This window comes from Chanos chanos, chromosome 8 (assembly GCF_902362185.1).
Source record: "Chanos chanos chromosome 8, fChaCha1.1, whole genome shotgun sequence".
In the NCBI taxonomy this organism is placed as follows: domain Eukaryota; kingdom Metazoa; phylum Chordata; class Actinopteri; order Gonorynchiformes; family Chanidae; genus Chanos; species Chanos chanos.
Window position 1 is genome coordinate 7,723,110 of NC_044502.1, and position 25,609 is coordinate 7,748,718.

General features: G+C 41.3%; 2 protein-coding genes and 1 non-coding gene across 3 annotated transcripts; all 3 read left to right on the top strand.

Annotated features, from left to right (window-relative positions):
- Positions 1–2,404: 2,404 nt before the first annotated feature.
- LOC115818482 (tumor necrosis factor ligand superfamily member 10-like) lies at positions 2,405–3,250 on the top strand. Its single transcript, XM_030781859.1, has 2 exons — positions 2,405–2,498; positions 2,778–3,250. The coding sequence occupies exons 1-2, from the start codon at positions 2,405–2,407 to the stop codon at positions 3,248–3,250; spliced, it is 567 nt and encodes a 188-aa protein (XP_030637719.1).
- Positions 3,251–6,319: 3,069 nt separating this feature from the next.
- Positions 6,320–8,246, top strand: ccdc122 (coiled-coil domain containing 122). Its single transcript, XM_030781861.1, has 5 exons — positions 6,320–6,345; positions 6,622–6,730; positions 6,974–7,372; positions 7,551–7,667; positions 8,091–8,246. The coding sequence occupies exons 1-5, from the start codon at positions 6,320–6,322 to the stop codon at positions 8,244–8,246; spliced, it is 807 nt and encodes a 268-aa protein (XP_030637721.1).
- A 5,927-nt stretch (positions 8,247–14,173) lies between these two features.
- On the top strand, positions 14,174–14,246 carry trnav-cac (transfer RNA valine (anticodon CAC)). The gene has a single exon. It is a non-coding gene; the product is annotated as a tRNA-Val (tRNA).
- The last annotated feature ends 11,363 nt before the right edge of the window (positions 14,247–25,609 follow it).

The following is a 25,609-nucleotide window of genomic DNA, read 5'->3' on the forward strand; positions in this document are numbered from 1 at the left end:
GACATAGTGATTCATTATAATGAGAACTTAAGTCATAATTATGAGATACTAAGTCATTATAATGAGAACTTAAGTTATAATTATGGGATAGTAAGTCATTAGTATGAGATACAAAGTCATAATTACGAGATACTAAGCCTTAATTATGATATACGTTCTCATTATTATGACATACTAGATGAGTTTATTTTTTTTGAAGTGGCGAAAACGGGCTTCCACAGTAACGGGCTTCCATACCTTTCCCATAATTACAGTGAGGAACTCTGAGCAACGGGAAACAATGTCGTAGGTTACATTGTTATTCACATGCATTAGAAATTCACCAAAATGCAGGAAATTACATGTCTGAAACTCAAATGTCCCTGAGAAAAAAAGTACAAATGTACAGCTATAAAATCGGAAACCGGCTTCCATAACCCTGACAGTGGTACAGCCTCTCGAAGCTGTGGGCTACTCCTCCCCGCAGACAGGATTTGATCAGTTTTTTTAACCCAAGAAAAACTTGAGACCAAACAGCTCTGGCAGTAGGTGGGCGGATTCAGAGGCGCAAGCAGCAGAAGAATGGGTACCTTCCACACAAGATTTCAGCATCAACGAACAGCGATGTACCCCCGGGCGCCCATTCTTGTAACCCTGGTCGTATTGGTATTTTTTCAGGTCTTGTTAAGTGTGGCGATTGTTTTACTCCTAACTTGCTTCAACAAACAGGTAGGTGTATTGGTGGGCCGTCTTCTCTTCTCAGTTCCTCTACTTTTTGAATCAAGTCCTTTATGAGAAAGTGTGGGACCTCGTTTCGCTGATGGCTGCAAGATTATGACAACAAATATATTAGTTGCCTACGCTCATGTTTTGCTACAAACAGTTAATGTGTCTTGTCAAAACGTCGGTCGTTAGTGTCTTAGCCTGCTGAAGATGAACTGGACTAAACTGAACGAACCGATCTGAGTACATGCCAGGACGGTGTCGCTCTTTTGTCTGAATCCTTACCGTTTGTTTTGACCATTTTGACTGCAAGCCATAGAAAGCTGAAGCTATTATAAGCTTGGAGACACAAGTTGTAAATTAACTTAGACCATGAATTTCGATTATCTAAAAACTTGAACTAAACAACACAAGCTATAGCCTTTTTGCGAGCAGTTCCAGTGAGAAGTGGAGGTAAACGGTTGGCCATTTATCAGAGATAAACTGTTCAGCGGAATATGAAAAGCTTTGTGTATCACAGAAGTCACGTTATTGTGCTTAATGATGTTACTCGTTTTTTTTTCTATAGGGGCTAACCGTTAAATTACACCAACACTCGCAGCTGTTTGATAAGATTAGTCGAATTTAACATACGTAAACAGTTGTCTATTTCCACATTGTTCACCTTAAATCTGAAAGCAGTTTAATGAACACTTAAATGAACATGTACGGAGAAAATTTGAAACTTTTATAACTCGTAAAAGGTTATAACGTGGACCACATTGCAGACACCTTGAAGTGCACTTAGAATGCAAGGGGCACAAACAAGACAATCCTGATAGGCTGCAACATTCTAATGAGCACGAACGTTTTGCTGCCGTCTACTGATCAAAACAAGTACTAGACTGCTCATTTTAAATCATGTTTTATTGCTTTATGCTTGCGGGCTTCCATTAGCATACCCTTAAACTTGTTTAAATGTTTGCAGCGGTCACATTTGTATCCTCGGGGCGTAGTTTTGACGCCCTCGATTTAAACTGTTAAAGATGCACCGACTTCCACTATATTCGGTAGACTCTACAGCTGTGACAAATCTGAACAAGAATATGACTCAATCTGCTTGATCAGCACGATATTTTTTCATTAAAAAAGACACGTAGTCAGCAAAAAACTGCCATTGTTAGTGGACTTGTTGATGTAAAATTGTTTCCAGAGATGATTTTTATTGGCTATGACTAAGTTTGAGCTGTACGTAGCTGGAGGAGAGTACACGTTTCTCATGTGACATTCTTTCCCAGGCCGATGTGTGTGCAGAGCTACAAACCACTCGGAGGGTTAGTCATTTTTCTGCTCTTTTTATGCGTAAGGCACCATTCACACTGTTGTCGTATGAAAGGATCTAACATTTCAGAAAGTATGAATGTTTTTCAATCATTTGAAAAGAAAATCTTACACATTTTTAAAAAACAAATTCGTGACGTGAAAATGCGGTCATATGTAACACCCGTATATACAGTGCTTTGGACCTATATCATTTTCTCTGTGATTGGGCTTAAGACAAACACAGTTGAATGCAAAAATAAATTGTTTCATGTCCTTTCTTCAGTCATTCAGTGCTACGCTGCATGATTTGTCATGATTTATTCATGAGTTACTAATGTTTCTAATCATTGTAATCTGAATATGCTCTACCTTATTCGACTGAATTTTACTGTTAATACAGATGAACGTCACTGAGCCTGTTCCAGCTATGATACAAAGAAAGATCACACCCGCTGCACATCTGCCAATCAAACCACAAAGTGAACAAAAACAGAGTGAGTTGTCATACATACTTAGGGCTTAATGGATTTTGTGGCTGTAAACTGAGCTGATTGTGTAATCAAGTAGTTATGAAAGGTTAACTGTACATAGAATGTACACTTTGGGCTGATGAGGTGAATTTTGGAAATAAAACCAATTATTTGCTCTGCTATGGTGAGATATCACTGTTTAATGTCCTGTATGTTTATTAGCTATGGTTCTACATGAGACAGACTGTACTGTTGGTACTCTGATGGCTTTGATGAAAGACTTTGATTTTTTTTTCTCACCAGGAAATATCAATGCAGCTATAGTTCACTGGAATGCCAAGCAAGGATATCTTTCTCATCTTGGATACCACAATGGACGGATCCTCATTCACGAACCAGGCTTATACTACATCTATGCCAAAACCTGTTTTCGATTCTATTACAACCTCGATTCGAATTCAGAATCGGTTTCCGGGACCGACTCTAGCCTTGACAGTTTGCTTGAGGTTCAAACACTTCAAGGTGGAGTCCAGCTGTTTCAATATGTTTACAATGAACGTTTGATCCACAGTTCTCCTGTCAGGGTGGTATTACTCATGAGGAGTGGAAGCACACAGCGTTGGAACCAGGATACTTATCATATGTGTTGTCAGCAACAGGGTGGGGTTTTTGCCTTGAGATCAGGTGATGGACTGTATGTCAATGTATCTAACTCCTGGATGCTTGACCCAGATGCTGAAGGCAGCTACTTTGGAACTTTCAGAATAAGTGAATGAACCAGAAAGGACGAAGGAGTAATATGTGTTTGTCTATATGTTTGTGTTTGTGAAATATTCTCAGTCTGTGAACTGTTTATGTACTTGATACACAGTAACTCCTTTTAAATGAACTCTGATAGGGATTGTAAAACCACACTGGTCAAAATTGGATTTTTAATTGCTTTTCTACTTTGATGCAAATGAACACTTACGACAGAATTCAAAAACCTTACCCTCTCTCAAATAATTGTGTGACGTTATATATTCATGTTTGTAAAATATTCCGAAATGAACCTTGTGCAACTTTAGAGAAGTTTACACTGGAAATCAATGTTATGAAACCTACTCTGTTGGACTACCTGAATAGTGTGTAGATTAGTAATACATTGATAGAATGTTTACTGCGATTATAACATGATTAATCATCTCTAAAGTCTTCTAGGAAATGAGTGACTGATATTTTCTCTCATTACCAAGTGAAATTGCCTTGAGTCCTTTTTTTCCAGTATTGCATTATTCATTTAGTACTATGTATTCTTGCTATGTGTATAGCAAGTATATGTAGCACATACTATGTTTATGCATATTTGTGTAAGGATATTTTCATCACATCACATCACATCACTAAAGATGCCACATCATTGTAACCCATAACCGAATGCCGAACTGAGTTCATTTCCAAATAAATCTATATTTTTCAAGAAAGCAGGCACCATTCCATAAAAATACATATATTACACAATACATATGAATTATTTTGGTCAGTGGGTAAGGATATCTTGACTGATCTGTCCTAAGTGGGCTTTTCCTGCTTATCTTTTCAGCACCATGGTCAGCGACATTAAGAGGGAGCATTTGGAATGTTGTCACCAAAGAGACAGTATCACGCAACTGAATGTTTTTGTTTACCATACAGCAAACACCCCCCCCCCCCCCCCCCCACCCCAAATTATTCCCTTCCCTTCAGGGTATGACCAGTGGCACAGCAAATGGGGGGATAGAAAGAGGGACAAATAAGAACCAGGTGGTCATGACTGGTTGGACTATTTTGGGGAATTCCTAGCTGACTCAGAGAACGCGCTCATCCTGTTTTGACTGATCTGTTTGATAAAGGATGTAATTCTTCCTACAGGTTCCAAGAAATATGCAGACCAACATTCCCTGAACCACCACGGTGGGGGTCAAAATTAGACTTACTTAAGGAGTTCTTTGACGGAAACATTCCAAGGATATTTACCAGGAGAGAAATTCCTATTTTTGGCCTTTTGTTAGCTAATTATGGTTTGCTTATAAACAGAGAATCACGTCAAGAAAACGATTCCCAGAAGACCAAAGGTAGACATGCTTTCCTACCATGAAGCCAAACTGTAATGCCAAATATGGTTCTACATACCGCTCCTCCTTCGGGAATTGAGCAGTAAAAGAAACGATTTGTGTCCCGGGATCAACAAAGTAGAGAATTTAAGTTTTAATCTTGAGTATTTTTTTTACAGGTAACTATCACCATTTTCACATAACTTGCATCTATAAAAACTGTGTTACTATTTGCTTTGTTTTTTTTTTTAATCCCCCTGTTGACACAAAATCAGCATGTAACATTATCTTTTTCATGATTCATTGCTTATGATCTCTCGGCTGTATGCATTTTAAAAGGACAATCAGTTATTATTATCGGAATAAACTATCACTCATAACTTGTATGTTAAGCTGAAAATTTTCAAAAGTAATGTACTGAAGATTTCCATAGGTAAAATCCATTCTGTGAGGGTTTTCTTGAAATAGATCCAGTCACCACAAATACCTACACAATGATTACTGAGTGACTGTCACTCCTTCCATACATTTCTGAGGGGGGAAATATAATGTCTGCTAATAGGAATCGCATTTTAGGTTACATGAGAAAAGTGGTGGTGGTGGTTCAGTGGGTTAGGGCTCCACACCAAGAAAAATAGGGATGTTGACTTGGCACTAGTGGGCTCCTGGTTCTGATTTCTCCAGCCCTCCTTCAGCTCCTGCTGGTGTGACCAAGGGCAAGATACTTACTCCCAAATTGTTCCAGCAGCGCTGCTAAATGGTACTCCTGTCTCTTCTCTCCCTCTTCGCCATAGCACCGTGGCCTTCTGGAAAAAGAGTAAGGGTTCTCAATGGCTCTACACAGTTTTTGAAAAATACCAAGCACTTTTCCTTTTTGCCGTAGGCCTGAACTGGGCAGACAGCCAAACAAATCCATTCTCTTCACAGTTCCGGGCTGAGAGCGAGAAACACAAGCATGAACATACTAAATCAGACGCTTAAGTAAACAGACACTTGAAACAAATCACTCTGCAATCATTTTTTGAGTTTTATGATGAAATAATTCACCCCATTAACAGAGAGCCTGCCAAAACACCTTCTCTGCCAATATATGGCATTTCTTTATGACCTAATGCAGTGATCAAAGGAAAATGTAAACACATGGCGGTCAGTTTAATGCACTATCCCACGGTGACAGGAATGTACTCAACTGCACATATATTTTCCTTTGATCACTGCGTTAGGTCATTAAGAAATGCTATATATTGTGATTACTTCACACAAAGTGACACATAGGCATAAAGGAATGGTTGAGTCTGTCATGTCTCACTGCTGATATCCATAAAAGTAATCGTGCTTTTTTTTTTTTTGTCAGAAAAATTAGAGCTCGTTTAAGTTTCAGACATCATTATCAAGTCTTGTTCTTTGATTTTGTTTGTTTGTTTTCATTTGTTAGTGCAATAACAAACAGACAAAGAAAAACTTCTAGATCAGTCTTTATTCTGGAATGGGTTTTTTTGTTTGTTTGTTTGTTTGTTTTTTGGTAACTATCTAAAATTTGGGGGCACATTTTTCCAAGGCTAATTACGTCACGAACTTAAAAAATGTCCTAAAATTATTATAACAATTTCAGTTGTTTTGATTTTTAGCTGGATAACTAACTTAATGATTTCTGTCTTGAGACATAATTATTGAGTCTGTCTGTTGACTAGAGACAATTTATTACGTTTAAAAACTTCGCGCATTGTAACCGTGGAGCGCACGCGAACCTTTCTCTCAGCTAGATAGTTAAACATGAACGACAGCATAAACGAAGAAAGGTAACATTTGACTAATTTCTTTCTTTTTGTTTTTGCTTAAAATAAACCATGTGTGCAGTGTGATTCACCGAATCAGAAAAAAATGTCGCTTAACAAAAGAGTTACAATGTTTTAAGCAGTTTGCTAGCTAGCTAGAATGTGAAATCCGTTGACTTGTATTAAGCGTTAAGAAACTAGCTTGTGATGTAGCAAATCGAACTTGTCTTCCAGCCAAGTACCAGAAGTCAGTCAGTGATTCCAGATATGTTGACTTTGTGTTTACCGTCTTGTGTATAGTTCGAGGTTAGAAATTTCTCTCACTGGCAACTCAGAACAGATATCTTTGCAAGGAGAAGCTCAAGTTCTTGAGCTCAGGGAAAAGCAACAGGCTGCTGACGCCATACAGGTTTGTGCGAATTGGCTCAACTCTCTAATGTCCCGCAAGAACTCATTGTATAAAAATATTTTTCATAAACTGTTCTGCAGAAGCGACCTTAAAAATGAACTTTCATCTGCAAGTATTAATGTGATTGCTGAAAGATTCTTTTGTGCAACCATCTTTCATCGAAGTTTTGTAAAACAATACGTCTCTATCTTGGCGAGTATTTTGGAGATGGAATGAAGCTATGTTTACTATTCCACTTGGCAGGCCGTGTTATCAGAAATAGAGAGGAACTGTGAGGCTGTCCGCTTACAGTTGAAATTGACGGACGGGCAAATCTGTGGCTTGATATGCGAAATCGAGCAATCTCAGAGTCGCATGGAGAGTCTAGAGTTGGAGTCACAAGCCATCCTAATGGAGAACATGAGACTCCGATTCACCATTAAAGAGGAGGAGGAACATACACGCTCGGTACTGGATGGATATCAGTTATATCGGAATAAAATGGAATGCCACAAAAGCGCCGTGTTTTTGGTTGAGAGCCAGTCACCTGCTTATAAAGAAGTGATGAAGAAGAGAGAGGAGGTCAAAAAACTCAGAGAGGAGAGAGAGGAACTGAGGGTTAACTTACAAGATCCACATGGGAGCGCAGTTTTGAAAACTCGGGTACAGTCACATCGGCATAAGCGTGTGTCACTTACTTCATTCGGTCCTGCTGCAAAAGATTTAAATTTCCTAAAAAAAAAAGAAAAAAAAAAAAGACACTAGTCATGGTTAAGCACATCCACGGTGTCCAGTTGGTAACTGAAGTGGCTGAACTTTTATTGTTAATATATTTGAACAGAGAGAGGTCGATGAGCTGAAGGAGCAGGTAGCATCCATGAGGAAGATGGTTAGAGAGAAGAGGGCATTTCTGCTGAGGGAGCAAGAGGGTCAGTCACAGCTGAGGAAAGAAATCAAGGTATTTACTCGTTTTCTCTGTACTCCTCTCAGTTTTCATATCCGCAAAATAAGACGGCAATATAATTCCAAAATGGTATTCTTGTTTACAATTACAATTTACAATTTGGTATTTGGCAGACGCTTTTAGCCAAAGCAACTTACAGTAAGTGTTCAAAATCACTATGATTTGCCTTCAGAAAACTTAATCTCTCTGTTCACCTATTCTGTATTAAATAGTGATGAACTGGATGAAAGTTAATGCTCTCAATAATACACTCAATCAAGTAAACAGACTCCACAAACAAGTGGGTTATTTGTACATCCAGTGCAGTTTGAGAAGATAGAACAAGAGAAGGAAGCTACTGTGGAAGAAAAGACAGTCCTAAGTAGGTGAACGATGAGAAAAAGAAAAGAAAAAGAATTCTTATTTTCGCTCCTTTAGAGTCAGAACAGGCGATACGAGGCCATTGTGAAACGGCTTCATTACCAATTGAACAAGGCTCAGTCAAGCCACAGACAGCTGAGTGCTGATATCTGTCAGATGGAAAAGGAGGTGGAGGATCTCAAGAGTCGTCTGGAGGTACCTTGGACTCCGTAGGATTTGCCAGGTTCGTGTACACCTGACAAGTGTGTCGCAGTTTGATTTGGAAAAATGTTCTGTTCGCGACCCAGATTTGAGTTCTGGCAGAGTTTAGTTCCTTTTTTGTTTTGTTTTGTTTTTGATTCTGTGATGTGGAATTTATTTTGTGATTGTGTTTTATAGGAGCCCGGGAGTTTTAATTTAATTATGGTGTCAGATACAGTGTTAGTCATTCAAATGCATACAACAGTTTATTTTATTTTTAATTGTCTGTGTAATAGTGGAGCTGTTTGTCTGATGCTTATATTCAAACGTATTTAGACACTTGACTTAGAAAGTGCATATCTACACCATATCTGTACTGGTACTGGTCCCCTCCAACCTATGTTTTGGTAGCACTTTCATGCAGTAAACAGTAGGGGGCAGCAGCGTCAATCAAATTTATTTGCAGTCAGGATGACAGGGTGGGGAGATGATGCTTGCTTGCTTAACAGTTTGTGTATGGATGTTTCTGAACTATAGTGTAAACATTTGAAAACAAGTGAGCCCCTCATGACTTAAGCTGAGTGCAGATGGGAATTTGAAACTGCTGATTGAAGTCTATATTTATCCACTAATTTCGGAGAACCTTAGCATGAGTCCTAGCAGCCCGTGTTGTGAATGAGCTTCTGTGTAGACTTCGTAGAATAATTGTCATATCCTATGTTACTGTGACATTCAGTTCCCGTATTGACACCACTCAGAGAACTCACTGACCTTTGGCTGTCAAAGCGGTAACTTATCACCTAACCTAGTTGGTGTATTTTTAACAGCCGATATGCCATCTGTCTTAAGAAAGGGCAGAGATGTAAAGAAAGTTGAACTTTAGACTCCTAAAAGTAGGGTGCGGTGGCAAAAACAGGATCTTTTTTTTTTTTTTCTTCTTCTTCTTCTTTTTGCCATTTTCTTATGGGTTTCTTTTTTTAGAGCATAGGCAATAGCATGAACAATCACAAAGCCTGAACTGGGAGCTGGACAGTCTAACCGATGGTTAACTGCTGGAGCAGTCCAAATATACACCTGGTTTCCTTATGACACAAGTCTTGAAAGTCTTGTTTTAGATCAGATGGTGGCTGTTTGCTTATGCTCTCCCAGCTCTGGAAAATGGAGAGAGCAGCAGACAGCAGCAGTGTTAAGTTAAATTTTTTTTTTTTATCTTATCTGATTAATTAGCCCACTTTGATAATAAAGTATTAATGAAGAACAATTACAAAAATAGTAGCTTAATTATATACCTCTCTTGACCCTGCTTTTTAGTCATTACGTAAAGAGTTCTGTTAAAAAGATAAGCTGAAATTGGGAAAATCAAATGCATATTTCACCCCCTACACAGTCTTCATAAACTTCATTAGAGAGCGAAATTATGTGATTAAATGTGCTATCGACACTACAACCAGCATAAGGTTAACTCATATCTTTGATGTTTGATGGAGATTTTTTTTTCTGAAAAACAGCGTTTGTGAAAGAGCGGGAAACTTCAGGGAGCTGCTGATGGAGGTGGTTGTAGTCGTCATAAACTGGTGTCAGCTCTGAACCTGAGACGGCGCTTTTTGTTCCTGTCTCCTAAAGTTTGGGTTTGTCTCGAACAGAGAGAGAAAGAGAGACCCAGAGTTTAGAGACGTGCCGTGGCGTCGATAACTGCCGATACATCTCGACGAGGAGGAGGGCAGGTATGGGTCGTGCAGCCATCTTCCGGTTCACGTGTTCAGTTGTTATAATTTATTCTGACAGTGTTGTGGTGCATTAAGGAGGGAGTGGTGAAATAGGAGTTCACTCCCTCTATCTTGTCCTGCATCTGCCTTCCATCGTGAACCTCTCCTCTGCAGTTTCCCAGCGCGGATTTGTTTGCCCCTGAAAAAGGGCCCCGGGACTTTTCTGTACCGAAGTGTCAGCGCGCAAAATCGTTTGTCTCTGCAAATTTCCCGAGGGCTTTTCTGTACCGAAATGTCAGGGCGCGAAAATCGTTAACCTATCGCATCCTTTATCGCACGCATACTGTGTACACCCATAACCTAACCTGTAACCAGATCGGCCATTAGCAAATGACCAAACAGTAAGGCGGCGTTATTGCGTGCCAAACGGACACACTTGTGCATTAAAACCTTATCTCTTCATTTCCTTATGTTCACATTTAACACTCAGATGTCTGCGGTGTATTTATCTTTCTCTCCACACTCTTTCAACATTGCTGGAGTAAACGGCTGCATCGTACCTGTGTACAGTACATTGTCACGACATGAATGTTACCTTTAGTAGGAAGTACATTCCCTTTGGTTGTTTGTTTTTTTCATAGTTGAACATGTGGAAATCTCACCCTTTGTCTCAGTGTTAAAAGTGAAATGTTGAATTGTGTACAGAAATTTGAAGATTTAAAGGTCTGACGGAAATGGTTTGTTAAACAAGAAGGATGAAGTGAAACTTTTTTTTTTCAAACTGATTTGGAACAGTAACATGGATTTATGTGCAGTATTAGAAATTATGGAACCATCTTGAAAAATAAGTGAAAATATATTGTGTATAATTACAGTTTATTTGGTTCTTTTTAAAAATTGTTTCTGTATTGATTTTTGTTGTTTAGACTGTACATTTAGTCTTTTAGTCTAAAAGTCGGAGTGTGTGCCTGGAGTTGGTGACTGTTGTTGTTTTGGGTGTCCACATCCCAGATGGCTTACACTCAAAACTGTTACAAGGATCCTTTTCTCTCCTGGACATAATTGTCAAGTGTTCCAGAATATAGCTGCTTTGGAGTGGGTGGATGTTGTTCTTTTGGGTGGCCACATTTTAGGTGGCTTACCCTCAGAGGACCGTAGAATGACTCTGTTCTCTCGTGGGACAGAGTGCCGAGCGCCCCCAGAAAGTAGCTACTGTTTTGTGGGGTGGAGTCCGTTCCCTTTCCAAAATTACCCCGCGGTCCCACACGACTTCCTCTGGCCTGTGGTCAAGTATCTTACAGCTGATGTAATGTGTCAGCAAGAAGGGAAAGGAAAACATAACCCAAATTTTCCCTTACATCAGAATTTAGAATTACTGGGCGAGCGGCAGAGGATATGTGGTCAAACATGACCTAGTTAACAGTTGTAGACACTCTATGCGCACGTGAGAGTGTCCATCGAATCACACTGGGGGGGGGGGGGCTTGAAGCTAAGCAGAAGAAGGCTTCAGATCGCAGTTTCAAGTTTATTCAAGTTTATTTAGAGCCCAACATCACTGTTTAAAGTCTCAAAGGGCTTTACATGCCCACAACAAACAAACAAAACAGGACGGCACCCCCTGACTTAATCCTCATCACAGGCAAGAAAAAACTCCCCAAAAACCCAAAGAAAAAATGGAAAAAAAATTCGAGAAGGACCACAGAGAGTGGAGACCCCTTCTTGGCCAGTCAGGTGTGCAATAGGTGCCGACCCAGTGGGCAATTACAAGTATACAATAATAATGCAAAAGAAAATACACCAGCAAAAAGACAAAATAAAGACAACAAAAGCAGGACAAGGAGGGCGGCGATGAGAAGGAGGCTGACAGGGAGGGGTGAAGAGGACGGAGAGGAACAGGGCACACCAGGGAGGAAGACAGCAACACTCAAACATTCGTTCTCAAGCATATGAGACACACACACACTCAGAAGATGAGGAGGGAAAAGGAGAACATTATACGATTGTCAAGAAACATTAACAATAACTAGGCTTATACTTTGCAAAGAAAATGTGTTCCACAGCAACATATTTACTTCAGCATATAGATACAAAGTAACAGCAGAGACAAACATGTCACAAGGGTTGAAGTTGGACTGTGTATACGGTGTTGAAGTGGTGGAAAAAGATACCTTAGTAGTAGACTTTAGATCAGGAAAAGGAGAAAATATTGCTTTGTGCTGATTTATTTGTTGTGAACATATTGTGATCTTGATCATTTAGGCAGAAATCAACCAGGAGACAAAAAAAAAAAAAAACCTTCACAAAACGTGTTTAGATCAACATCCACTAACAGCTGTAGGCAGGTCAAATTCTGTTGCCGCTCTGCCGACGTAGAATTGACAAATTAAAGATAAACTTTAGATACATAAAGATAAACATTTGATAAAGATTTCTGTCAAACTGAACTGGGATTGTTTAATTTTTTTTTTTTTTTTTCGGGATTTACAAACTTCAACTAAACTCTGCAGGTTAAAAACGTGCTGCAGGGTAACATGTTTTAGTGTGGTTTTCACAAACGATAGTAAGAGTACAACGTGTTCACAGCTGGTAGCGGTGTAAGCGCTTTCGGGCGGCCACGACGGGATCGCTCAGACGCACGGGAGCTGTCTCGAAAACCTTGTTCGCTCAGCATTATCGCGTTTACGCGTGGGATGAAAAAGACTGAGAGAGCTACAGTACGCCTGTGTACCCGTTCAGTTTCACACGACCCCCTGTTTCACGCTCCTGGCCCTCCAACCCCGTCTGTTGGCTCCTGTAGATTTATATTTGGGGTGTTGTTCAGAGCTGTGTCCTGTCAGGTCTTCTAGGGCAGTGGAAAACGGAGTGGCCAGACAAAGGCATCTGTGTTAGTTTGAAAAAAGCCCAAACTCTGACGCTGCCGCTCACCTTTCACATGCGGCGTGAGAGTACCAGCTTTAACTGAAAGGCCTATATTTGGTCCTAGAGAGAGGGAGAAAAAGATAGAGTGGAAGAATGAGTGTACTGGCACTGGTATAAAAAGCTCCATTCTGTTTCGGCGGGGTTTGAAAGAGGGAGACCGTGACCCATCAAAGCTAGCGTTTAGTCTTGGCCCACTCATGTCTCCTGCAGGAAATATCTTATCCCTCAAAATAGACCAGAGACTACAGACCCTACTAATCTAGACTACACCACCTCAACTATGAGCACCACTCCAGCACTGCCTACATCACTTACTCTACACAGAACACACACTCACACACACACACCCCTTCACTCTTGTACGCGCACCCACACCCTTTCCATAGTGTTCATGAATATACACAAAACATGTATATTTCACACACCTGCTATACATATTTTTGCTATTCAAAATAAACATCATAGCTCGCTGTGTAATTCAGTGTAATTATACATCAAAATATACATGTACGATATATCATAGCTCACTGTTTAATTCGGTGTAATATTTTAATAATACCCTGATTATATATATTTTTTGTGTGTGTGTGTGCTATAAAATATATAATTGTAATATTATATATATAAGTTATGAATATATGTATGGGCTGTTTTGAAACGTCTAAACTTTTAACTTTTTAACTTTTAAACAGTTTAAATCTTAACGTGTTCTGGTGTGTACACTATGTAACTGTTCAGAGCTGTGTTACTGTGTAACAGCTGTGTACCCCAGCTGACATAAAACTTTTTTTTTTTTTTTTTTGGGTCTTTGATTGAAAATGCCATTCAACAGATTTGTTTGGCCATGTATGTATAGTGCGTGAGATTGAGTAGTGCTGTTTTTTAACGTAAAGCCGGCTATAGGGTGGGACCCACAGACAGCTGGTAAGCATGTTCTGTTTCCCCCTATTAAATATGCATTACAGCTGTTCCCATAACGTCCTCTCTCAGAACTGTACATGCTGTCCTCTCTCCGATCTGCTGTGTTCCCCACTCTCTCCCACTCTCACTCTCTCAGTTTGTGTGTCTGTGTGTAAGTGGATGGGCACATGCATGTTGACATATGTGGAACTAAATGGAATCAGACAGAAACCAGCCTTTTTCTCATATTTCCCCAAACCTGATTTAAGATCTATAGAGTAATTTTGACAAAGATGTTGTGGGTTTTTATTGTGTTTGTTTGTTTGTTTTTAACAAAGAGCATTCAAAAAAAGTTTTTCAATGGATGAGCTTTTTACAGTCTGTTTGTTGCACTTGCAGCGCTTTTTAATGTTGCGTGAACTGCTGTACTAGCAGGTTTCCGTAGTGTAGTGGTTATCACGTTCGCCTCACACGCGAAAGGTCCCCGGTTCGAAACCGGGCGGAAACATCACTTTTACCTACAAATTTGCATTAGCAAAATATTAAGTGCAGGAAACAAAATGAATTAGTTAAGCAACAAGTTAAAATTTGTACGATGGATATGAGTGTGCCAGTTAACTGAAGAAAAATAATGATTGTGGTGACCACCCATAAACCTTGTTATTCCACTTCTTATAGACAGAGGGCGACAAAACTCACCCTAGCGGGAGTAGTGTGAACGTGTGTGTGAATACGTGCGTGAGAAAAAGGACAGAGTCTGTTCTTGTTCTTTTTCCTTTCCCCCCTTTGCTTCCTCCAACCTCCACCCCTCTGTGTCTCTCACTCCCCCCCCACCCCCGACCCCCTCTTTTTTTCATCTCTTCTTCTCCCTCCTTTTCTCTAAAATGTGGGAACGAAAAATGAATGAATTATGAATCGGAGCAAATGCAAAGAGTGGGCTGACCTTAGTTCTGTCTGACTCCGCCCCTTTCAAAAACCACACTCAGACAACCTGACGTAAACATGACTGGACACAAATCAGGTGCTGCTGCAATCTTACACACACACACACACACACACACACACACACAAGCACCAAAACACAGTGAGAAAATGCATGGTATGCAGAATACCATAGTCCACATTCACGCACACTAGCTCACACAGGACAAAAGGAAGGTGAGTAGGAGTTGAAACCACATTCTTCTGTGTCATCAGTGTCACGGCAACAGGACTGTTAGTCCTACAGCTTTCTGTACATCAGTGTTTTGTGGAGTGGGGGACAAAAGGGGAAGAAGAGAAATGTCTCGCCAACGTCTTGTCACTGACAACATAAATCTTAAAGCACAATGAATTTTTTTTTTCTTTCAGTTTCCAGAAAAATGAGCTAGGCCATGAGCAATATTGTTAATCAGGAATTGTGCTGATCTGTCAGCATGGTCAGTAGTACAGATTTTTTTTTTTACAGTTTCTGTACAATATGTGATTTCTCTAAAATATCAGATTTCTGGAAAAAAAAAATCTGTACTTTTTTTTTTTTTTACAGTTCTCAGTCACGCGTCAGGTTCTCATTTTAGTCAAACTGGTGAATTCTCCAGTTCTCTCTAACTCTCCAAGTTATGAACTCTGGGCTTTGTGTGAACTGGGTTATCAGAGATGGAAGTAGCCTCGCACTCATCACCGTCTCTGACCACCTGCTCTCTCCAGCTCCATCCGACTGGCAATTGCCCGTTTTCTAATCCAGAACCCACACCCCCCCATCACCCCCTCCCTCCACCCCACCCAAAAATCCACAACTCCCACTCAACACAAATGATCCAATCACTTTCCTTCATGCCCAAAGTCCATCAATATTAACCCCACTGTTACCACCCCCCTCTTCCCTCTCTCTCTCCTCCCCCCCCCCCCCCCCCCCACCCTCCTCTCTTTCTCCTGCTTACATCATCTGTACACCATGTACCTACCTCTAACATTCTGTTCTCTAAACCTCGACAGTTTTTGGAGGGGTGCAAAACAATTTACGATGCAGCAAACTCGTTGCCTCTCCACTCTGTCAAACCTCTGTGTAACCGAACGTTGTATTGTGTTCACATGTTTCTGTTGAGTTCTCTGAAGCTTTTGATTTGTGTTTGTTTTCTTGTTTTTGTTTTTGTTTTCATTTTTTTTTTTTTTTTGTATTTATCACAACATTTAATTTTGTTGTGCTTCTCTGTTCTGCATTGTATCCCTGTTTCCTGGTAGCTTTTTTTGAAGCGGCGGGGGTTAAAATTGTTAGTCCTTCAAACGTTTGAAAAGTAAACATGTAAGTCTAGGAAGAACAAAAGGCACCACCTTGTCTTTTATTGATCATGTGCGATGGAGAGGTCGTAGGTTCGCTTTGCTGTGGAGTCAGACAAAGGCGTCAAAGCCTGGATGTCTCAGCAGGGTTGAGCCAGGTTCTCTTTGATACGCGCTCTGTTTGTTTGCCGCTTTGCATGCGGTCAAGCCAAAAAGCACGCTGTGACGCAGGTAAACGTTTGTCTCAAGGCTCGTTTAATTCCTTTTGGGAGGGAGTGTGAGTGTGTGTGTGTGTGTGTGTGTGTGTGTTTCATTGTGTTTGTTTAATTTGGTGCCATTGTATGTGTCTTCATTCATTAGTGTATGTTGTTCTGCGTGTCTGGCTGGATTCAGATTCGCATCCATATGTGTCCCTCTGTAATAGATTGCATGTGTGTGCCCTACAGTGTATCCCACATCTTTGTATGTCTGTGTCTCGCGCGCGCACGTGCGTGTGTGCGTGCGTGTGTGTGTGTGTGTGTGTGTGTGTGTATGAGACTGTCGTGACTTTTTCCTACGGTTTGTGTGATAATGCCATCACAGCAGTCTCAGTTAAAAGAACTTCCCTTGGTTCTGCCACCAGTGGGTATTTATGTCAGTGTGTGTGTGTGTGTGTGTGTGTGTGTGTGTGTGTGTGTGCTTCCGTGTGTTCTGTGGACGCAGCTGCCAAATCTGCCGCCGTGTGGCTTCTGTTACATCTCCTTCACTTTTGTTTTGAATCTAACCACACCATCACCCTCTGGGTTCAGTGTCGTTTCGGTATACAGGTTTTACCACACGGCACACGCACGCACACACGCACACGCTCACACATACACGCAATCACACATCCGATAATCAAAATGATTACCAAATGAGAAGCTCAGGGGGTTGAAGATGTCATTTTTCATTACTTATTTCTTTCCCGTATTCTTGTAACGGAGAGAACAGGGCAGTCTGTCTGTATTTATGTAACATATACTCACACACACATCCTCAGTGCAGTATATTTGTCTCTTATATAACAGTGGTCTATATGTGGTGCATGCCCAGCAGGGACAATAGCACAGCACGTTGTGTACGGTCTGAGCACTGTGAACCCATCACATGAGAGAATCTGCACCAAGAATTTATTGCATTTACATAACAAGCCCCTGATTATGGGAGTACAACATTATAAAATATATGCCGTAATTTACGGCGCTGTATTTCATCAGTGGGCTCTGATACGGTTGGCCCAATAGCCGAGTCAGCGTGAAGTCTTAAACGGTTATCAGTTGTCCATAGACATTTGAAATATGTAAAGAGTGGAGTGTTGGTGTAATGGTAAATATAGGTGTGATATCCCTACATGCTAGAACTGGTACTCAGTCTGACCATGAGTGTGTGTGTGTGAGAGAGAGTGTATACAGTGTGTGCTAGAACACTGTGTTCTTGACAAAGCCTCGGGGCCCTCCACATTGAGAGGGAGAGACTGATAGAGAGAGAGAGAGAGAGAGATTGTCCCACTTTTCTGAGTGACCTAAATATGCTTCGGAATCCCCACTGAGGATAGGCAAATTTTTAGCCTGTATCCTGTGCTTTTCTCTACATAGCCATTGATACATACACACACACACACACACACACACACTCATCACGGTGTCCCTCAGAGTATCTAACCGCCCCACTAGTTAATGAGGAGCCCAGTCCCATGGTACACTTGAGAGGGAACCCAGAGGAGAAGGTGGATGAGTGTATAAACCGTTAGGAGATGATATAGACCGAGAGAGTGAGAGAGAGAGAGAGAGAGAGAGAGAGAGAGAGAGAGAGATTTAAACAGAAGATCAGAGACAGCATCAGACAGATAAGTGAAAAAAGAGGATATGGACAGAGATAAAAAGAGGGAAGAAGAAGAAGAGGAGGAGAGAGAGAGCGGTAAGGTATGAATAAATAAACGAGACCAGGCTGCAGCAAGTTCACCTTGTTCCCATTGGACGGAAACAAACAGGAAATGTCCTTATGTTTGTATGGCCATATGAAGACTGACCTTGTGTGTTTAAGCCGAGCGGGTGCCTGTAGACCCATAAAACTCCCGCCACTCCTAACCCCCCCCCCCCCCCTCCACCCCCCGAGAGACGGGGGTGTGGTCTAATGTACAGTATCAAACTGAGCTTTTGTTCATCTCCACTGAGAACAAAATGTGTATGAGTAGCAGGAGACCCAGGCCTAGAATTACAGAACACAAACACACTCACACACACACACACACACACACACACACACACTTACACAGAACGCAATGACCACTCAGATTTCCCGCCTATAAAACCAAGAATTCCAAAACACATAGTCTACCTTAGAGTGGAGTGTGTGTGTGTGTGTAAGTAAAGAAGAAAAACAACAGAAATGTTGGTTATATGTATCTATGACAAATTCAAACCTCTGCATAAGAGATGTGAAGATCTCCTGGATGTGTCCTGTCTGTGTCATGTCATGTGGCTGGGTAAAGGTTAGAGTGCGTGTGTGTGTGTGTGTGCGTGTGTGTGTGTGTGTGTGTGTGTGTGTAAGTAAAGAAGAAAAACAACAGAAATGTTGGTTATATGTATCTATGACAAATTCAAACCTCTGCATAAGAGATATGAAATTCTCCTGGATGTGTCCTGTCTGTGTCATGTCATGTGGCTGGGTAAAGGTTAGAGTGCGTGTGTGTGTGTGTGTGTGTGTGTGTGTGTGTGTGTGTGTGTGTGTGTGTAAGTAAAGAAGAAAAACAACAGAAATTTTTGGTTAAATGTATTCGTGAAAAATTCAAACCTCGGCATAAGAGATGTGAAGATCTCCTGGATGTGTCCTGTCTGTGTTATGTCATGTGGCTGGGTAAAGGTTAGAGTGCGTGTGTGTGTGTGTGTGTGTGTGTGTGTGTGTGTGTGTGTAAGTAAATAAGAAAAACAACAGAAATTTTTGGTTAAATGTATTCGTGACAAATTCAAACCTCTGCATAAGAGATGTGAAGATCTCCTGGATGTGTCCTGTCTGTCATGTCATGTGGCTGGGTAAAGGTTAGAGTGCGTGTGTGTGTGTGTTCCTGGGCGTATGCGTGCGTTTGAAAGCCACTGCCTTGCAGATATTATCTGCTGCAATTGCCCGTGAACATGAAAACACAAGCCTCTCTTTCATCCCCATGCAGACGAGTGTGAACAGCCCCTGAGCCGTGAGCGTGTGTGTGTGTTTACACAGCTATGAAACAGCCATCGCTCTCTGAAACAACAGCTCACCACTGATACGGCCACAGACAACCTCTGTGTGTCACACACTGCTCGCACAGCATTACACACACACACACACACACACACGGCGCTCCAGAAACAGTGCCGACACTCTGTTATCGTTTTAACTCATAGCCACACCCTTCTTGCTTCCTTTTTCATACCCACAGACATTATGTTTTTTCCCAGGGTGTATGTTTGTGTTTGTGCCTGTGTGTGAGAAAGTTTCATCATCCCAAATGGGATTTTTTTTTTTAAATCACTGTCATGACTTTTTACTTAGATAAACTTTACAAGGATGAACAACCTTCTGTGTTTCCTACAGGTCAAGACATATAGAAAGAAACACCCCAGTAATCCAACCTGAGACAGAGAACGAACATCAAAAAAATATTGTCACGGACATAACCACTCAGCGTCTGGACTGACTGCTCCTATGCTTCAACAGAAAAAACGCTCACAGAGACTCAACATTACAACCTCTCTCTCCCTGTTTCTCTCTGTCTCACACACACACACACAAACACACACACACACACACACAGTCATTCACCTCTTGTTGTACCATCTTCCATTCCCTGAAAAACAAAGTTGTTTTTCTATGTCGTTTTATGACTGTGTAATTGTGTTTGTGGTAATGGTAGCCTGTGCTCTCCAAACCGTTTTGTTTATGGTGTACTGTGTACGTTTGTGTGGTACACCAGCCTTTGCTCATGATCCCGATATGTCAAACCCACTATTTTACTCCGGCTTCAAAATCTCAGTAGTCTTAAGAATGTCAACAACGTGTCGAACATGGTGGTGTTTTACAACTGTGGTTACATTTTGACGTGGCTCAGAATTGCAGTCCGGATCCTGCCCCGAAGCACACACATGTTTTCAGTGTTTGTTTTTCTTTTGGTAAAGGAATGAAGATTGCCTCTGAGAATGACCTACTGACTCCGATTAAGACCTCCTTTGTCGAGCATTTCCTGCACCCTTCCACATGTCACAGATTAAAAAAACAAAAACAAAAAACTTTTTGTTTCCTGGAGTGGGTATAAATGAGATCCTCTTCACTATTAACAGTGATAGAGAGTGTGTTATTTTGGTGGCTGTGGACAGAGGAGGAAAAAAAGAAAACCAAACAAAACAAAAAACCAAATGCGGTATTAGCATAATCCCTGGTTTCCCCTGGTAGGGTTTTCTAGTGTCTCTCATGGATTTCCTGCTCATGGGTTTGATGTGCAGGGAGGAAATAAGGTAGGTTTAGATGGGTTACGTGTGAGCTTACACGCGTGGGTCTAGGCCTCTGCAGTGGGACAGTGATCTTGGAAGAGTTTTTGTTTGTCAGAGCAAGACAGACAGAGAGAGAGAGAGAGAGACCAGGCTCAGGAGAACAATCTCGATTGATGGCTGATTAGGGTTTAGTCAGCCATAGAAGTGCGGTGTTAGTTATATGAAAAGGGCTGGTTTATACGTTAGACAAGGCAGGGTGGTGTTTGATGGAGGGTGGTGTTAGTTGGATGAGAAGGGCTGTTGTATATATGGATGTTAGACAGGACAGAGCGGTGTTTGACAGAGGGTGGTGATGGATAAGAAGGGCTGTTGTATATGAATGTTAGATAGAGAAAGGTGGTAGTGGTTGGAGGGTGGTGTTGGTTGGATGAAAAGAGGTGTTATATAGGTGGATGTTAGATATGGTTTGGGGGTTAGGGTGCTTTAAGGACGGGAAGGCTATAATCTTATAATCCTAATTTTTCCCACTGAAATTACTGCACTCAGCAGGCTATGTCTCATCCTATTTATTCCACTACACAGAAGAAGACCACGTGCCATTGTGGTATGCGTGCGTGTGTGTGTGTGTGTGTGAGAGAGAGATCCAAAAGAGAAGTCTTCTCCTCTCTGACGCAGTCCGTTCCTCTCCTTCCTTTTCATTTTCTACATTGTGCTTTGTTTACACTTTTTTTGCTCACTACATAATTCCATATGTGTCATTTCATAGTTTTGATGCCTTCAGCATTGTTCTACAATGTAGATAAAAAAAGAATAAAAATAAAGAAAAATCATTGAATCAGAAGGTGTGTCCAAACTTTTGACTGGTACTGTACCTATGGATCTTATTATTGTAAGTTTGTAATATCCAAATATTTGGTCCTTTTTAATTCATAAGCAGTTCACTAAGACTAAAATAGGGCATGAGATAGATATGAGATTCCCTGCTCAGAATGAATTAAACTGTATTAGTGTTGTGTTTGTACATGCTTGACCGGGATTACGTGCGTGTCTTTACGCTCATTTGCGAGAGTAAATAACGCGCCAGCGATTTTGGCCAGCGTATGACTCTGTGTTTTTCTCCTGTGGGTCATCTCCAGCAGCTGTTAGGGGATTTGGTTTTTTTTTTATGTTGTTGTTGTTGTTTTGTTTTTTTTTATAAGCAAGACTGAAGTCTTTATGGTGCCAGTAGGCACAGAGTACAGGACCAGCAGAGTGTGGAGACACGTGACCATCTGGTCTCCTGTCTCCCCAGCCCTGCATTAGAACAGAAGGACAACTAAGGTCAGAGAAAGCCCCCCCCCCCACACACACACACACACACACTCACACACACTCACACACACACTCTCATATCCACAGAAAGGCTGCCAGGCACTGTTTGAGCACTGCTTTATCAAAACAGAGCTGTTGTCTGTTGGCTCTACCAAAACAACTCAAACATCTTTGATTGATTGGTCTTTTTTTCTTTCTTTTTTTTTTTTTTTTGATAAATGATTGAGGAATTGACAGCTAACGTAATCTGAATGGGTCAACTGCTCAAGATAAAGATGCAGATCTACATAGATGCATACTCTTTTTTTTTTTTTTTGCTGAAAGCTAAACGTGCTGACTTGCACAGTAGTGAAGACATGGTGTTCTGGTTGTGCGGTCTGTTTGCCGTGCTGTTGGCCGGACTGACAGCCCTTTGACAGAAACCAGACTGGACAGAGCTAGTGGAAACCTTGCAATCCCTCAGACTGGAAAGTGAACCACTCATTTCATGGCTTAGTAAACCAAAGTCATGCTGAGTCACATGATTGTTTTTATTGTCTGTTTTACTTCCTCTCTGTCTCTCTGCATCTTCTACACACACACACACACACACACACACTGTAACATCAGACCTCCATATTCATCATTCACCTAGTCTTGTTCCAGTTTTTCATGAATGTTTGACCAGTTGACACGTATAGGTGTTAATTTTTGTGTTTGATAAGGTACCATACGCCGGTGTTTTGATGTGAGTTAGACTTAGGTATGGCCTTTATATATGTTCTCTTTGAGTAAACAGTCTGAAGCAGCTCCATGTTAGCCGTGTACAGTAGTTTACAGTACAGCAGTCAGAAGAGAGCAGTCAGTGAGGAAGTGCGGTGGATGTATTCTAAATATAAGCTTCCACTGTCAATAACTGCCAATGTTTCTCTGCTCTGCTGCATGCTGGTTTCCAGTGCTGCTTCATCTGCCAAAGCCTGCATTGCTTCTGCACCTGTACAGTCTCTCTCTCTCTCTCTCTCTCATATCGCTGTCACCCTCTCTCTCTTTCTCTCTTTCTCTCTCTCTCTCTCTCTCTCTCTCTCTCTCTCTCTCTCTCGCTCTCTTTGCTGTCACTCTCTCTGTCTATTCCTGCCTGCAGCACTGTGGTTAGAGAGGAAACCTATGCTGTGTTTACTAGGCTGTAAGTTGAGTTGGGCGTGTGTTAGGGAGGCAGTCATGCATAGTTGCATATAGTTTCACATCATTGCCTGACAGCATTCCAGCACAGGAATCCTAGCTTGTTTGGGCGATGTCAGACGGCTGAAAGACAGGTGTGTATTTCAGTGCAGGATCCTGCACAAGGTGAAGCCGTCCTGAGCAGTAATGATTTTGCCCTTTGAATATAGATGCATTCCTGATAGGAACGCATCATGGTTTCGAGACTCTAATGTGAATGGTGAAACTAGTGTTGGTTCCCTTAACAGACAAGTTCATGCACTTAACACATATTTTCTCACGCTTTATTTCACTTCCTGACGTACATTTTTCCCAATGCTTATATAAGCACCAATATGCATTGGCCAGTGCATATCACTACAATGTGAGATTTTCCTATTGAGTCTCTGGTCACAAGGGGTTATGTTTTTCCACATATTTTGCACCAGTGTCTCATATTCTATTCAGGTGTTACTTATCTGATGCTAATAATAGTTAGTAGACTGATAAAATAGATTGGTGAATTAAAGAAACCATGTAAAAGTTGGAATTGTCTCACACACTCCCACACACACATACAAGCGCGCACACACACACACATACACATACATTTGCTGTAGAGTGTGTGGAGTATAGGAGTGTTCAGAGGAATTTAATGTGTTTTAGTGGTCAACTAAAAGTTGGAATGCTTTTGGCTTTCTGTGTGCGTGTTGTGTGTCTGCTGTAAATGACTGACACCCGACATGTAAAATGTCATTTTTCTGTAAGGTTATTTTAATGTTTTTAACTGTTTAACTGTCTTTTTTTTTCTAAACCAAAATGTGTCCGAGAGTGAATTCATGTAACATAAGGGTTGTAATAAAATGCAAATGCAAGTTGAATCACCTTACATCAGATTCACCAATTTACATCAAAAAGGAATAACATGTGGCCAGTTTTCATACTGAAGAGTATGGGGGGGAGAAGCAGGGTTAACGTGGACTTTGACTGGTGTCTTCTCTGCCTCTGAGACTTGTGAGTAAGAATCTGATTTAGCCATTTCTAATTTTGTGCGAATTACAGCTTTAAATAGCTAATATAATGCGCTGTCAAGTCAGGCCCGAGAACTTTCACGCTCAGCTTTTCCAGAATCTTTTCTAATTTAAAGTATCAGCAGCTGAAACTTGAACTAACTCTGTCAGAGCTGTGAAGTGGTTGAGCCCTGGAGGCTAGCTGTTAAACGCTCCTGCTGACACACACACACGCACACACACACACTCACTCACACACACGCACACACACGCACGCACACACACACTCACTCACTCACTCACATACCAATCATACACAGCAGCCTGTGGCAAAAAAAAACCCCTCTCTGCTCTCTAACATCCCTGAGACAGGAGATGGTGGAGAACAGGCTGCTTACCTGAGCTCAGTGCTGGGCGAAGCAGCCGGCCAGGTGATAGACAGGACGCCAGGATCCCCATACTGAGCCTGGAATCAGACTACACACACACACACACACACACACACATACATCTCTCTCTCTCTGTGTCTCTCTCTCTGTCCCTGTCTCCGTTGCAGACGAGTGGATGATTGGGGTTAAGCTATGTGGGATCAGGAGACTTTGTGACAGGGAGAAGTCTAATGACACAGCACATGAAGATATATAGTCTCTCACATTTGCATACCTTTGACACCTGATACATCATTCCAACATGACATTCACTCACACTCTCTTTCTCACACACACACACACTTTATCCGCAAACCCGAATACACAAACCTGTTTATGCCTACACAAAATTTCATTTACCTCCATGTTTTAATAACACGTTTTAATTAAAGGCACGTCTTACTTCAGTCTGAAAATGAGGCCTGAAGGTCTGCTGCCCTAATTAGCAACACGCCTGTTAACAAATAGAATACATAGCAAAGCCGTGTCTCATCAATATTCATATTCAAACATAATTACGTCCAACCAAAAACTCACAACCTCAGAGCTCACTCTCTCATGTCATACCTATTTAGATTATTTGCCTTGCAGTAAATCAGGGGATGTGAGAAATGCGAAACGCATTAAGTGTTCACGTAAAGAACTTCCAGCTGCAACTACAGCTCCAACTGAAGAGGCTTAGTTGGTTATGGGGGCTTGTCAACAGGAACCAGGGGTTGTTGAGTGAAAGTAAAGTGTTGTGGACTTAGTGCCAGAGGACTGTGGGTTTTAATGTCCAGTTGTGGTTGAGCTCTTGAGAACGGCACTTGACCCCGAGTTGCCCCAGGGGCGCGGTAACACGGTCCACATGTCTCCCCCACCCCTCACCTCGGGGGCCACGGCCCTGAAAGCGAACAAGTGTACTGTCGTTTAATGAGGGTTTAATAAAGGAAGAATATGCTCTTGTTCTCTCTCTCGCTTTCTCTCTTTCCTGCAGCAGTGCCTTTGACACAGGTAATTAGCTCTGTTTCGCACTTTCCAAGGTATTTCTTTACATAGATTTCTTAGGGCGTGTTTTTTTTTCTTTCTTTCTTTTAGTTGCTCCATTTCGGAGAGCACCTTTTTCCTTTCAAAGTTTGGATCCACACTAGCGCCAGATGTTGCTCTGAACAATATTGCAAAGATGTATCTGTTCAGTGGATCCCCGCCTGGTTTTATCTGTAATGTAAC

Excerpts from the sequence above, each read along its gene's own strand:
- LOC115818482 (XM_030781859.1), top strand. The coding sequence starts at position 2,405 with ATGAACGTCACTGAGCCTGTTCCAGCTATGATACAAAGAAAGATCACA. Across the intron at positions 2,499-2,777 it reads ACAAAGTGAACAAAAACAGA|GAAATATCAATGCAGCTATA; the intron begins GTGAGTTGTCAT and ends TTTTCTCACCAG.
- ccdc122 (XM_030781861.1), top strand. The coding sequence starts at position 6,320 with ATGAACGACAGCATAAACGAAGAAAG. Across the intron at positions 6,346-6,621 it reads GACAGCATAAACGAAGAAAG|TTCGAGGTTAGAAATTTCTC; the intron begins GTAACATTTGAC and ends TCTTGTGTATAG. Across the intron at positions 7,668-8,090 it reads AGCTGAGGAAAGAAATCAAG|AGTCAGAACAGGCGATACGA; the intron begins GTATTTACTCGT and ends TCGCTCCTTTAG.